Source organism: Chroicocephalus ridibundus, chromosome 2 (genome assembly GCF_963924245.1).
Source record: "Chroicocephalus ridibundus chromosome 2, bChrRid1.1, whole genome shotgun sequence".
In the NCBI taxonomy this organism is placed as follows: Eukaryota; Metazoa; Chordata; class Aves; order Charadriiformes; family Laridae; genus Chroicocephalus; species Chroicocephalus ridibundus.
In genome coordinates this window covers 27,533,399-27,548,505 of record NC_086285.1, presented here as the reverse complement: position 1 = coordinate 27,548,505, position 15,107 = coordinate 27,533,399, and the positions used below count along the sequence as shown (strand labels likewise).

Below are 15,107 nucleotides of genomic sequence, written 5' to 3'. Positions count from 1 at the left end.
GAACTTCCTATGTTCCAGCTTGTGCCCATTACCCTTCGTCCTGTTACTGGGAACCACTGAAGAGAGTCCGGCTCCATCCTCCTTAAACCCACCCTTTAGATACTTGTAAACACTAATAAGGTCTCCTCTCAGCGTTCTCCAGGCTAAAGAGTCCCAGCTCTCTCAGCCTTTCCTCATTAAGAGAGATGCTCCAATCTCTCAGTCATCTTTGTTGCCCTACACTGGACTCTCTCCAGTAGTTCCCTGTCTCTCTTGAACTGGGGATCCCAGAGCTCCCCAGTCACCTCACTTCACGGCGACTTTGTTCCCGCCACATCTGCCTCAGGGGAGCGTGGCCGGGCCCCGCCGCAGCCTGCGCCTGCCTCTCCACTGAGGCAACGCCGAGCCCCGGTAGGGCAGGGCAGGGCGGACACCCGGCTCGGCCAGGGACCCACAAGCCGTGTTCAGGGGAAACGAAGCCTCTGCACTCCGCTCCCCAAGAATCCCGCACCAGTCACCTCGGCCTCTCCAACCCCCCCCAACATGGCTGCCGCGGCCGGGGTGCGGCGAGTGGCTCCTCCCGGCATGCCCCGCGGGGCAGCCGCGCTGCCTGGAGACCGCCGCCGGGGCGGGGCGGGGAGGGGAGGATGCTGCGGCCGCCGCGGGGCGAGGCGGCGGCGGCTGGGCAGGGCGGGGAGGATGCGGCGGCGGTGGTGGAGGCAGCAGCCGGCGGAGGAGCGGGCAGCGATGCGGTGCTGCGCGGCGGGGCCCTGGCCGCACGGCGGGGGAGCCCTCACCACCCTCCTGCTGACAGGTCGGTCACGGCGGCGTTTCACTGCGGCAAGCGAGCGCGGGCCTCGCCTGTCGCCGCGGTGCCCCCCTCTCCCGCGGGATGCGTGTCCCCTCCCCGCGCCACCCCTCGTTGTGCCCTCCTTCTACGCGGCCCCCCTCTGTGCGGGGTCCGAGCTGCCCCGGCATCCCCCCCTGCTTCCCGGCGCGGCGGAGGACACTCCGATGGCGGTCCGTCCGCCCCTTGCCTCGCCCCCTGCGGAGAGGACCGCCGCAGCCCGCCCCCCCCCGGTGCGGCGACTCGGGGGGAGTGCCCCGGGTCTGGCCGGGACCCGAGATGAGGGAGCCCGGCTGTGGCGCGGCCGGGCCGGGGCGGGGGACGAGGCCTTGCTGTGTGGGAGAGAGTTTGCCGGCAGGGCTGGCGAGGTGAGGCCTGGCTGAGAGCCGCTGGATGGTGGGGGCGGCTCCGCTCCCGGGGACAGGGCCGGGCGGCAGCGCCCGCTGCTCCCCTCCCCTCCCTCGACCTGACAGGGCTGGTGCTTGTCCCTGAGGGGCCGGGCAGTTTTGAGTACAGGGGTGTCTTTCGTTCCCCGCCCCCCCCCCCCCCCCCCCCCCAATTATTTCTAGTTTGACCACTTAATCCAACTGTGTCAGAATTAAGACTGCAGAAAAAGTGTTAATCCTGTTCCCTAATGCATGTAAACAATAGCTGTCATGCAGTTGGCAGGTTTCACACCCGCAAGGTTCTTCATGGCGAAATACTTCAAATGGGTAACACTTTAAAAGCAGCCCAGCCACAGGATTGCCGTTGTGAGGCTGGTGCTGCGCCAAGAGCAAGTTAACAGCAAGAAATCTATTTCTTTAGGTTGTTTTGTGGTCTGAGAGGTCGGTGGTGTGTCACCTGAAAGCTGACAGTCTGCTCAATATCTTCTTGACTAATACCTAGTTACACTTCTTAAAGTATATGGCCATACTTGTCATGGGATACCGACAGCAGAAGTGACATGAGGCATTGGATGTTTTAAAGATCCAGTTAGCACGTAAGCGTTAAGTTGTTCAGCGTGAGGATAAAACTTTGCATTTGTTAGATGCAAGATACTGCTTTCTCCATATGTGGAAATTCTTCGTGCCTCTTCTGCCTCTGCCTCCCGTGACCAGCTGCAGGATAGCAACGAACAAAGAACTAGGACAGTCTTTGGTTAAGCTTTCAGTATCAACTAAGATATTAAGTTTAAAAAAGTTCAACTGAAATGAGCTTCTAGAAGTTGAGTTGTGAGTTTAATCCACAAGTCTCTTCCACTCTTCATGGTAAGGGAAGAGGTCTTAAGGTTTTTTAGTGTTAACTTTTCCACTTCAAATTTGACCTTTTTAAGCTTGGTTCAGTTGGATTTCACTAGTTAAAACAGCAGAATACATGGTTTGAGACCAATGTAAAAAAGGAAGCATAAACTTGAGTTCGGTTAAGTTCTTTTAAGAGATATCTATATAAAATTTCTTCTTCATCAAGGTGGAGTTTCGTAGTATGTTCCTGGTCTGAATTCAGGTACAATTCAAGACAGCTTGTAGAAGTTGAATGATGCAAACTGTCCCAGGAGCTCACCTGAGCTCCCCCCTTCCCTCTTAAGCAAAAAGAAAACCCAAACCACCCCAAAACAAACCTTATTGTTTTCATGGTGGCATCTTCCCGCTTTCCCAGAGCTTGACATCTCAACTATGACCATGTGAAAGAACTTCCAACCTTGTCTGCTGGCTCTGAGATGAGCCACAGCCTTGCATGAAAGTCCTTTCTTTTAAATCCTGTTCTCAAGTAGACTACAGTACTGAAGCATTACTTAACCAGGCAAGAGACATCTTACAGACAAAATGGAAAAAGAGAAGTAGCACAAGATTAGTAAATAAATTTCTTTGAGTTCTTCTCTACTATTAGAGATTAGTTTTTCCCATTTCTGTTGTTGATCTTGACCTACAGGAGAAACTTGACTTACGCTTTTTGTACTTCTTAAAGATATATGAGACATATAGTTAGAGGCTTTTTGGAGGAGGCTGACTGGTGTCAAAAGCCCAGGTTGTCCCCCTCCCACTTCTCCCTACCCTCCCTGTGGCAAAACATGAACTCAAAATCCAGGGATTTCAAGAGATTTAAGAGTTTAAAGGGTGTAAGAGTGACTTTAGAAGCCCAACATTTGCTCCTAGGGGGCTAATATACTATTCAAATTCAAGGTACTGGCTCTTAACAATGAGCTGATGATAATTTTTTCCACTGCTAGAAAAAAATGGGACATTGCTGTGAGAAGTGACATTTAGGGTTAAGCATTTCTACTGCAAACTAGGTAGTTGTTCTTTGACTCTAGCTTCACAGTAACAGACTCGATAGAAGTTTACTAGATTAAACTAGTAAAGATGTTTGCCATATTAGTTTGGCAGAGCAATGAATTGCCCCATATTCTGCTCCTACAGAGAAAGCGGTCGTCAAAATGTTGTGTGAATGACTTTGGCCGTTTTATGGCTGTTGGCCTATATTTGTACATTTAAATGTAAAGAATTAGTTGTCAGTGCCCATGTTTTCCCTGCAACCCCTGTTTTATCCCAGGAATAGGGAGTCGTAGAGCAACGGAGTCACATTCCCCCTTCGCTACAAAGGGTCAAAATGGAGGAGGACCTCATTAGTTCTCACTTTGGAAGCCATGATTATGTGGTCACATTAATTTGTCATAAAACTGCATTGCTGCCAGAAAACATTCTCCTGCCCTTCCACAGCTAGGCATTTTTCACTGCTTCCCTTTTGCGTGCCGAGTAACTTGTACAGTGGTGCTGTGTATTGGGTCATCTTGCTGAAAACTACTCTGCCCACAAACAAAAATTGTTTGCTGAAATCAGTTTACTGACCAGGACTGGCACAGGATTATTTATGCTGGTGTGTGCTAGGTGGCCAAGAATGTTCTGGGAATCTTGCCTTTCAGCAGGGCTGCAAATATATCCTAGTTTAAAGCAACTGTGAAATAAATCACAGGCTAGGGTGGGTATTCGGGAGACTGAACTAGATCCCTGTGCTCGTCCCGCTGTTCACAGCAGAAGTGCCATTGGCAACACTCAGCTTCTCAGCCTCACCATGCAGAGAGAGGCAGAACGTTTCATGGATGATCTGCTCTTTCAGTGTCTTCAAATGAATTCTATAGCGTACTTACCATTTTTACTTTTGTGGGTGCAACCATTAGGGTAAAGAAATAGTTTTTCTTCATACAGCGTGCTCAGTCTCTGCCTGTGAAGATGGTGCCTGTCAGGTTTTTGTACTAATCTCACCCAGATCAATAAATAAAATCTATTGTCAGTAAGTACTTGCTTGAATAAGTAATTGTCAAAGGGAAAAGCTAACCATTCCATTAGTATGCTTTTCATTACATAAGGACATTATTTATAAGTAGTATTTAACATGGAGACATTTTAGAGATCCTAAAGTCAGACAATAAGAAGTCAGCTTTACAGCAGGAATTTGCCTTCTAGATGTAACTTACAGTATGTAAAAAGAGGCTTATTTTTGCTCCTTAATTTTTTTTTAGATTTGGTTAGAAGTTCATTAAAGTACTTCAGGAGTTAAGGTTGCCAAAGTAAAACCCTTTCTTCTTAGTTTGATTGTAAACAATCTTTCTTCTAAAGAAAGAATTTCAAACCTAGACAAGAATATCTGTTTTGGTGCAGCTTTTGGGCTCTTCTTGAATAGATATTAATAAATTTACAGCAGACACAATCAGTGTACAGTGCTGCCTTTTGGCAGAGCTGTAGAGAAAAGGAGGGCGTTGCCAGTTTTGATTACTTCCTTAGGAATTTGAAAGAAAACGAAGAGCCAAGAAACCAGAGGACACATATTAGTTTCCCTCCTAATCAGTCGAACTGCTTTTCAAGCAAGTAATAGCAAGTAGTAGTAGAAACAAGGGGTTCTCTGACCTGGGAAGAGTTTTTACATGACTGTCTTGCTGAAGTGTTCTCAATGCGAAACAGGGTGCTACAGATTGAGAGCTGAAGGTACGGATTTCAGTATTCGCTGATCAGTATTGCTGTGCTGGAATTAGCCATGAACATGTTACATAGGTCAAAACCACACGTTTTCATAACAGCATAGTTATGGCGCTCATTATGTAATACTAAAAAAAAAAAAAATGTTTACATAAACATAGACTGTGTCTAAATGTTGTTACAATTGCAACACAAACCCCCAAAATGCCTTTTAAATGTAGATTATTATTAGTGGCAGTCCAAGCCATGAAGATGAGAAGTTAGAAAGAGCAATCTACTGATCAGACAGAAATCTCAGCATTTTGAAATCTATGCCTTTTCTGAATTCCTTTAGTCTTTTAAACCAATTGCCACCTCAGAAATTTGGAATATAATTGCAGGGATGGTTCATAGCAGTGTAGAGGGCATTCTAGAATAGCAGGTTTACAGGGTGACCTGGCCATACCTCTTGGTTACACCATGGGCTCGGGGCTGGACTGCAGGAGCAAGCAATGTTTTCCTCGCCTTTATGGAAAAACTTATCTAATTTGGTTCTCTTGTCAGGCCTGCAGTAGGAGGGTGAATGGTGGTGGGTAAATGTTGCTATTAATAAAGCATGAAGTTTTTGTTCTCCTGGTACTTAATTTGCAGCATTCCCAAGAAGGCAAATGACAAAGTTTCACAGTGAGACTGACAAAATGCCTTATTCAGTTACTTTTCTCGAATCATCTTGGAGAAATACTCAGATGTTAAAGTAATCAATGGGTGGCACAGAAACAGGTAGAAAACCATACAAAGATGAATAAGTGTATAGCTTAGAAACATTTCTGGGTTTGATTTGAACTTTTACACAGTTATAATAAATGGAGCACAGGGGGACCTGAGCAATCCACAATGGAGAACTAGTACAAATTAATTCTTATTTCTTATGTAGTAGCTGTGGTTGAAAAGGATCTTGTGTGTTAGAAAATATCTAATCTCGATGTGAATTTCTACTGAGAGAATCCACTTTAATTCATAGTAAATTTCTACAGTGATGGTGGCTTATGTGCTGCATATTAGGTAGGAGGAAGGGGTGTTGAGGTTGGAAGAGGAGAGAGAATAGGTGGTGGTGCAACTTCTGCCTCTGCTAGTGGACAATGTGACCCGTAGGGCAAATATCTCTGTGCAGATGTTAGTGGGTCCTCAGTGACTGACTGGGTACAAGCTCTGATTTGAGCTGTGGGCTAAGCACCTTGATGCAGATTATTGCTTTGTTGTAACTCAGTGGTGTCAGTTCCTGCTTTGCTTGTTGTGCTCCGTGGTTCTCAGCGACCAGTTGGAAATCTGTGCCGTGCATGGACCTATTGGAACGGGTCCAGCGGAGGGCCACAAAGATGATCAGAGGGCTGCAGCGCCTATGCTATGGGGACAGGCTGAGAGAGTTGAGGTTTTTCAGCCTGGAGAAGAGAAGGCTCTGGGGAGACCTTATAGCAGCCTTCCAGTACCTACAGGGGGCTTACAAGGAGGGTGGGGAGGGACTTTTTATCAGGAAGTGTAGGGATAGGACGAGGGGTAACAGTTTCAAACCGAAAGAGGGAAGATTTAGATTAGATATTAGGAAGAAATGCTTTACTGTGAGGGTGGTGAGACAGTGGAACAGGTTGCCCAGAGAAGTTATGGATGCCCCATCCCTGGAAGTGTTCAAGGCCAGGCTGGATGGGGCTTTGAGCAGCCTGGTCTAGTGGGAGGTGTCCCTGCCCATGACAGGGGGTTGGAACTAGATAATCATTAAGGTCCCTTCCAACCCAAACCATTCCATGATTCTGTGATTCTATGATTTTATGATCTCTGCTTCCAGCCCGGGATGCGGGAAGGGCTCTGAGCCAGATGGGATATGCAGTGGAGGAGCATGAGGGTAGCTGTTTGGAGCCAGGTTGTGTAGTAAGAGAGTAAAGGGTAGTGAAAGCATGTCCCAAGGCCCTGGTCTGTGGCATGAAGGTAATGAGCACGTGCTTACGTTGGGGTCCCAGGTGGAGGTGTGGGAAAGAGGGGGAAATGCTGGGTTTTGAGAGAGGAAGCTGTGTGCTGCATTAGTAGTGGGAGAAATGGGCTTGAGCTCCTACTTCAAGAAGCAATAAGGAGGGTAGATAAGGGTGCAGGATGGTGTGTGGATGTTAGACTGCAATAAAGGAACGGGGGAGGTGAAGTTGGTCCATGATGCTTAGGTCCTTTTTTGACTGGGAGGTGGGCAGAAATTGTTGTAGCTATCTTCTCTGTTAATTATCTTTGCTGTTAAAAGTTAGTACTTAAATATTATAAATACTTAATACTTAAAACCTTTATATAAAGCCTATGCAAATACAATTAAAGAAAGGGAAAAATAATATGAAAATAATAGAAATATAATCTATAAGATAATACAAATATAATTAAAAATAGTAAAGAAAAAATACTAATTTGAGGAAAATAAAATTAAAATATTAATTAAAGAAAATGTAATTAAAGAAAAGTAAAAAGAAAGCACTGTAGATGCACGTTACCGGCCCACGTTCAAGTCCCAGGCACAGAGGTGGGAGTTGCTGCTGGTGTTACAAGCACTGGTGGGTGCTCCAGCAACTGTGGCAACGTGTGTAACAAACTGAAGAGCCTGACACTATTAAGGTTTTTTTCAGTGTCAGTACAAGGCTGATCAAATTAATTCTAAATTGTCTCTTTGATAAAATGCATAGTTTGAATCCCTGCATTCTGTAGTATAAGACTTCTTTTGTCATCCTTTAATCATATTCACAGATCTTCCCTGAGCTTTTTTCATGTTGTCACTATGCTTCTTGAAGGCTCTATGTAAGTACTAGGCACAGCATTTGAACAGTGATCATATCTGTGTCAAGTAACAAAACAAAATCTCCCTGCTCCTCCTTGATGTTGCTGTTTACATATCAGCCATAACCAGTCTTCTGCTGAAAGCTTCTGTTCAAACAGTTATTACCTGACATGTGTCCCTAGTTTTATATCGAAGTTCAGCATCCCTGAAGTGTGTGCTCGGTAGTGTGTGTATGGCTGCCTTTGTTCCTGGGTATACATGTTCCTGGGTATTCTATTGAAGTGCAGATCACTGATCACCTTTTTACCAAACAACGCAGACTGTTTTGTGTTAGTAGCATGTCATCTCCATTATTTGTTAATCTGCTAGCCTTTGTTTTTACCTGCAAATTTTATCGGTATACAATAAAATTTATATGTTTATATACATTTTATATATATATATAAAATTGAAACATATATATATATACAAGTCAAATTGCATAAGGCCAATACCAGAATCTTGTGAGGCCCACTAGAAAGCTCATATAACAAATTAACTGTCCAGTAGCCCTATTCCCTTGCTTGTGGTGAAAGCTGTTGAATGGGCAGTGTGCTCTTGAATCGTTTCATTTCACTCCTGTCGTTTGAAATCAAATAGATGGTAATATATGTTTGTATTAAAACATCACACTGTAAATTCTAGGATCTGAAAACAGGCACAGTGGTTGCTTTTCCAGTTCCCCTATGAAATGCACCGTAGGGTGGAGAGGTGGACAGGAAACCTCTTTAATCCCCACAGCTAAACCTAGCAAACTTGTGAACCCAAATCAAAGACACTTACTGATCATTTATATTAAAAAATACATCTCAGAACCTGTCTTTCTTTTTTTTTTTTATTCCATTTAAATATGCTAGAATGATTTTGTATTTAGTTTCATTAGTCAAAGAACTAGGTGATATGCTTTGTATCTATGGGTAACATGTCATTATTTTTGTCTTTACCAGAAAAAACTTGTGGGCTCATCAAAAGTGTCTGAAAAGATGCATTAAATCCTTGTTGACTGGGATAAATATAATACTCTTCTCCATTTAATAATTCAGTAATCAAATCTTGTATTAATTGTTTTGCTTGGTGCTGGTTTGTAGCTGACAAGCCTCTGATTGCTCAGCTTATCCTGTTGAAATATTGGAACAACTTTATTTTACCTTTTCTTGAATGTTCCAAGAATTATAGAAAATTTACAGTAAAGGTCATATGTAGTACCGAGTTGGATAATCCCTAGGATGGTATTATAATAAGACTTTTAATATAAAAAGACTGTCTCAGCAGGGAGAAAGTTGTCCGTCTTGCAAGACAGATGTAATACAGTGGATGTGAATAATACCTTTTTGTTAAATGAGATCATTTTGTTCATATTGAAAAATCTGAAGAAACCTAACAGAAATTCATAATTTAGAAATGTTATTGTGTTGGTATGGTAATTTGAACGCGTAATTTTTTTATTACACTTCATCCTTAATTCAATTTTAGGTGTTTTGTGTAAATTATCATTAATAGATGGCTCGCTCACATGCATAGATTGAGTATTTGTGTGTCTTGACTACTGCATAAAACAGATCTGTTGGGCCTCCTAAATTGTGTCTGGAGAATGTGATACCAGTAGTGGGATAGCTGACTGGTGTAACTATGTCAGCAGAAGTTTCCACAGATGTTTAAGCATCTAGTGTAAATAGTATTTGCATACTTTGAGTGTTTGCCAGTAAGTGTTTGTTTCTTCCTGCGAACTGGTGTATCTGAACACAAGTACTGCTACTTGTTTGTTTCTGATACTGCTATTTTTACAAGGCAGATAAGGTGCTAATCCAATAGCATCTTTTAACTGGGGTTTGACACGAGTTTTCACTTGCAAACTGTTTCAAAAGAAAGACTATTTGTTACGGCCACTTTCCCTTTCCTACCATCTGACTACAGTTCTTTCCCTCTACACTTTCAGTTGGCGAGTAACTATACAAACAGCTGATATATCTATTATTCACCACAGAATAAAAGGAAGAAAAGAACAAAAAGTGGGAGGTGGGGAGGGAGCTTTCCCAGGCAGTTCTGCTACTGGTGAAATGGAGTCTTTCAGTCAGTTCCACAGCTGCTTTCTGTCTCCTGTAATCATTTGCTCCTCACCACCTTTAAATCTTTTTTTACCCTCAGCTGCACTGATCCAGCGGTTTTCAAGCTGTGTTCTGTCTGTGTGGGATGAAGACAACTGTTTTTACTGGTTCTTTTTCCAAAATTTGATTCTTGTTTATGCCCACAAGGCAAGGTGATCAGCCCCATGTGTCATTATATAAAGCATCTTTATATAAGCAAAGCTGTGCTCTTGGTTATGTTACTTTCCCTACTTTGGCCAAAATATACTATGCCAGCGAATGTAACTTTAGATTTGTCTTTCCCTGTATATGGTGTTTTGCCAGTGCAAATATATTTACCAGAGAATGCTCTTCGTTTTTATTATCAGTATAATTATGTCTGTAGAAATGTCTGTAGAGGTTTAAGCATTTACTGTAAACTTAGCTTATTTGGGAAAATGAGTGTCAAAAAGGTGAATGTCAGAAAGATTATTATATGTTTACATATCCAAATCAAACACCACCATTTTTTTAACCTGAGGTTCCTAAACTCTGTCTAAAACCAAAACCTGATTTAGAAGGCATCTGATCCCTTCTGATACTTGGTTTATGGGAGTCTGTTGATATGACTAATTTTTTTTTTGCATTTGTTTTATTCTGAAAAGCTTTTTTGTTAAGCTCTGCTGATGGCAATAATGGAACAGTTAACTGGACGACTAAGCAAGCCCACAGTTATATTATCAGCAGAATAAAGGCTGTTGAGAAGAATGGTGAGTTTAGGTTGCAAATTTAAATCCCATGTTGGTTCAGTCAAATCTGCTTTTAATATTACTCTTGCTTTTTCAATAATGTCCTTGTTTTAGGAAGTAGGTGCTATTTCAAGGTAAGTAATTTGGAAAATTTTACATTTCTTCAGTCTTTTAAATACTCACAGACTTGCGTGTCTTTGTGAGTCTTCCCCAGCTTTTCCTGTTCCTGTAGCTTTGCTTGAAATAATGGCTGTGTGTATACCTAATGTTGCACATTTTCTTATCACGGCTGGTTGCTTGGAGATACCTCTGCAATTTGCTTAATACAATAACTTGTCTGTAACATTTTAAAAAAATATTTTCATATACGTATGGAAAAAGACTATTTTACTGTCATTTATGCAAGTACCCATAGAGTATTTTAGCTAGCGTACACTAGCTGAGAAAAGGCTTTGCACTGATTGCCCATCCAAGCAGGCAATCTGGATTGGCCCCCAAATTAAGTTATTTCTGGGATTGTGCTTCATCTGCTAAAAATCCATGGGGAGAGAACCCATTGAAAGTCCCAGAAAAAATTTCCAGGTGGATTTTTTTCTGAAGATCATCAACGTACAGGCTTCAACCAACATGGTAAATCTTCTGAAATTTCTGGAGACAGGGTCATCTGTATCTGATAACAGGCTCTGGGCTGGAGGCTGATGCAGTCCTAGCAGGATTCCTGGCTGTGCCCATGTTCAAGACCCCCGAGAAGAATGACTGTGACAGTTTCTGTACATGTTTCAAAAAGTGATGCGTGTTTTCCAACCTCCAGTTCCCAGTTAATCTACTTCTTTCCCAACCTCCAGAACTTCTAACCTTTCTGCACAGATATATCTTGGGACCTACAGAAAGTCCTCCAAGGGATCTGGAAACAAAAAAGAAGAAAACAGTGCCGTTGAGGTAGCTGATAACTGTCTTTTTTTTCTAGTAGGTATCTGTTGTGATCCTGTGTAGTGAAGATTTTTAATTTCCCATGGTTAGTTTTACTGAAGTCTTCCACAGTCCCTGAGATTTTTATCTGCCTCAGGGAATTTGCCCAGGCAATTCACATCTGTCAGTCTGCTTTATTAGATTAGTATCTAGAAGTTGGTAAGTATATTCAGTTTCATCCCTAGATCACCTAAGATGATGACACATTTCATCTCCAGTCTCAGGCATCTTATGGAAGTAATTTTGTGTTTTAAAAGCTTTTGAAAAAAATAGCATTTCACTGGTTTCATTATTGAAAAGCAGTGATTGCTATAGTGAGCTGAAGGCTCATCATTTTCCTTCTTATTTTGAAGGATCTTCGTAGAGGAAAAAGAAAAGAGCTTCTCTGATAAGGAGGGCAATTACTTTCAGATTCTTAATCCTTATACTTGTGTCATTACTGTGTGTTTGTTGTTATAAAGATAAAAGGTAAGAGATAAAATAGATTTGTGGGTTTTTTACCTTCTGAGAGGCATTTTTAGACTTCCACCAAGATCACTGTTTTGTGTCTGCATGAAGTCCTTATTGCTATGCTTACTTCAGCAACAGAGAACATCTCATTACTAGGAATGGGCAGGCATTTAGTGGTAGCAATATGTCTCCTCTAACAGACAAAAAAAATATGTCATATGGGGTTTCTTTCAGTAACTGCTGATTCTATTCTCCTTCTTCCTTTCTAAAACTATTGCTTATGGAGAAAATATACATTACTTTTTCACTGTTCTTCCTGTTTGAAATGGACTCTTCATTGTAGAGTGCATCAGAAATGGAAAAATGGATTTTTTTTCTGGACAGTTCACACACATTTTCAGCCAGACACCATATTTTTGTCATCTTTTCTGCTCTGTTAATGTTGTAAATTACTTTTTCTACTTTTCTTGAAAATATGTTAAAGGAAATTAATTAGTTTCCTTGCTCTATTTACAACTCATTTACAGAAGTGAGTGCAAAAGTTTTTTGGGTCATCAATTTACAAATTTTAATTATACAAATCAAATAGCAATGTTACTGTACTTAAGTCTACATAATTAAAATTATAGTAACTGTTTTATTAACCACACGAAATTGTAATGAACTATTTAAATTTCAGGATCCATTTTAATTTTGTCTTTAAGGTTAAATTATTAGGAAGATACTCTGTTCAGTACAGTTAAAAGCGGTTTAAAAAAAAAGGGGAAAAGCAACTGCTGTGGAACTTGATCAGTAGTGTATCCAGTGCTTGAGACTATTAATTCTGCAATATCAGGTTTGAAGGGTGGGAAACGTGTAACTAAATGCAGAGGTCTGTGTCTCCTCTCAGCTGCCTCTGCACTCAGTGGAGATCCAGTCAGTGCAGTCAGGAGTCTAGGACATGATTCATCTCATTTTACAGGAGAAATCAAATTAATCAACCCCTAGAAGAGTCTGTTTCTTCTCCACTGACTATAAAAGGAGCCTGACTAACTCAGTGGTGGATGTTGTTTCTGTAGGCATCTAAAATTAGGTGAGATAGATTCCACACTGAGTACGTGGTGGGAGGGATGGAATGTCTGTGATTATTGCCTAATTAGCAGTGGCTTTTTAAGCGGATCTCAAGTAAGAAAGCTGGTATAGTGATAAAGCTGAAGAAATTATACCAGGATTAGAAAAGTACATGGTCTTGATCCACATTTGAAATGTATCTTTATTATTAATCCAAGTGCTGAAATGAGCCCTTTTATCTTCTAGGAGGTGTGAGTTTGTCCTTATGGGTTTTTTGCGATGACTCTGAAGTCTCTTTCGGAGTTGCGCTTTCCTATGGCAGCACCCCCATGCTGTAAAGTCTATAATCTTTCTTCTTATAAAGTTTCGTTCAGTTTAGCAAGCAAGGCAGGTAGCTGTGTGCCTCTGTATTTGTGACTTATCTTTATTTACCACTTGTGTAATCCTCATCTCAGTGACAAAAATTATCAGCAGTGATTGATTCTTTCAGTGCATTGACTTAAATTGAATAGTAATATGGAATAGTAATATGACCTACAGTGTGTCCTGTTAAGGCACCGTGATAAACACCTATTAGATATGGACGTGCTGAAACGTGTCCAGAGAAGGGCCACAAGGATGACCAGAGGGCTGGAGCACCTCTTCTATGAGGACAGACTGAGAGAGTTGGGGTTGTTCAGTCTGGAGAAAAGAAGGCTCCGAGGAGACCTTATAGTGACCTACCAGTATCTTAAGGGGGCCTACAGGAAAGCTGGTGAGGGACTTTTTAGGATGTTGGGTAACGGTAGGACTAGAGGGAACGGATTAAAACTAGAGATGTGACAATTCAGATTGGACGTTAGGAAGAAGTTCTTCACCATGAGGGTGGTGAGACACTGGAACAGGTTGCCCAGAGAGGTGGTGGAAGCCCCATCCCTGGAAGTTTTTAAGATCAGCAACCTGATCTAGTGGGAGATGTCCCTGCCCATGGCAGGGGCATTGGAACTAGATGATCTTTAAGGTCCCTTCCAACCCTAACAATTCTACGATTCTATTAGATCAGTATTCTCCATTTATATCTAAATTTTTAAACTTGTTGATAAAGTGGTTTCTTACCCACTTAATGTATCATAATGATTTTTGTATACTTCTAATTCCTTACAGTGTATATAGTATTGTGTCAAATATGTTAGTCATAAATAAGATTTGCTTTTATTATCTAAATTTGTAATTACATAAAAAAATAGCATATTGCTTTTACATATGCTAGTTGTTCTGAATTAAGTTTCCTTTAGGTTTTTAATTCTGAGTCCTGTAAAATACGGCTTCATTTTTTTGTTGAAATCAGTAACACCTGACTGGGCTGTAGTTGCCCATGTCCTTCTGTTTTGTCTTTCAATACAAGCACAACATCTTCAATAATGATCTCTCTAACCAGATTTTTAGATGTGCATTATCTGAACTTGCTGGTGTAAGAAAGTCTAGCTTTAAGAATTCATAGACATCCTCAGCTGAAGTGAATTGCTTTGTCCTTTTCTGCACAAGAACTGAAAAATCTGCCACTTCCATTCAGTGAGGAATCAGTATCGTTGATTGGTAAGGTCCCTCCATAGTTCTCATGTTCCTTATTTTTATGTAAAATATCAAGAAAACATGATTATATCATTCATTTAATGTATTTTTATTCATGTAATATTACAAATAAACCAATTGTAAAATTACAATAGCCTCCCTCGTTTGCTTTTTTTTTTTTATTGCAACAAAAATAAAGAGCTCGCGCAACTTCTGAAATCCTAACGTAGCCAGTTTTTTTTGCAGTGTTGGAAGGGATCCTGTTGGGCAAAGAGAGGGTTTGCTCTGTGTTCTCTTCCTAAATCAATGCAACCTTTTAAAAAACTTATTAACATTTTCTAATATTCATTGCTTTCCTTCCCCTGGATTTCCCACGTTGCTGTTGAAATGCATGCTGTATTATCTAGAGCATGTCTCATTTTTGCTTTTTTCTGTCTCTTTTCTTTCCTTCTGCTTTTCAGTGTACACGATTCTGTCTAAGGTGCACTCTGATCGGAATGTATACCCTTCTGCTGGAGTTCTTTTTGTTCATGTTTTGGAGAGAGAGTACTTTAAGGGGGAATTTCCTCCTTATCCAAAGCCTGGTATGGGATGCTAAGATCTTCCATTTTATATAAAAATATAGGGGGAAAAATGTTTAAAAAAAATCACATTTGTTTAGCATACTTTACAGTT

At 41.5% G+C, this 15,107-nt stretch overlaps 1 protein-coding gene across 5 annotated transcripts in view; it reads left to right on the top strand.

Annotated features, from left to right (window-relative positions):
- Nucleotides 1-624: 624 nt before the first annotated feature.
- The window catches only part of SGCE (sarcoglycan epsilon), a 36,448-nt gene continuing 21,965 nt past the window's right edge, over nt 625-15,107 (top strand). For 2 of the 5 annotated variants that reach the window (XM_063324860.1, XM_063324858.1), the window contains exons 1-3: nt 625-793; nt 10,329-10,433; nt 14,894-15,016. In XM_063324860.1, the coding sequence (XP_063180930.1) occupies nt 679-793; nt 10,329-10,433; nt 14,894-15,016 (343 nt within the window). In that variant the 5' untranslated portion in view covers nt 625-678. The remainder of the gene's footprint in view (nt 794-10,328; nt 10,434-14,893; nt 15,017-15,107) is intronic. The other 3 variants (XM_063324859.1, XM_063324862.1, XM_063324861.1) reach the window with 3 other exon arrangements.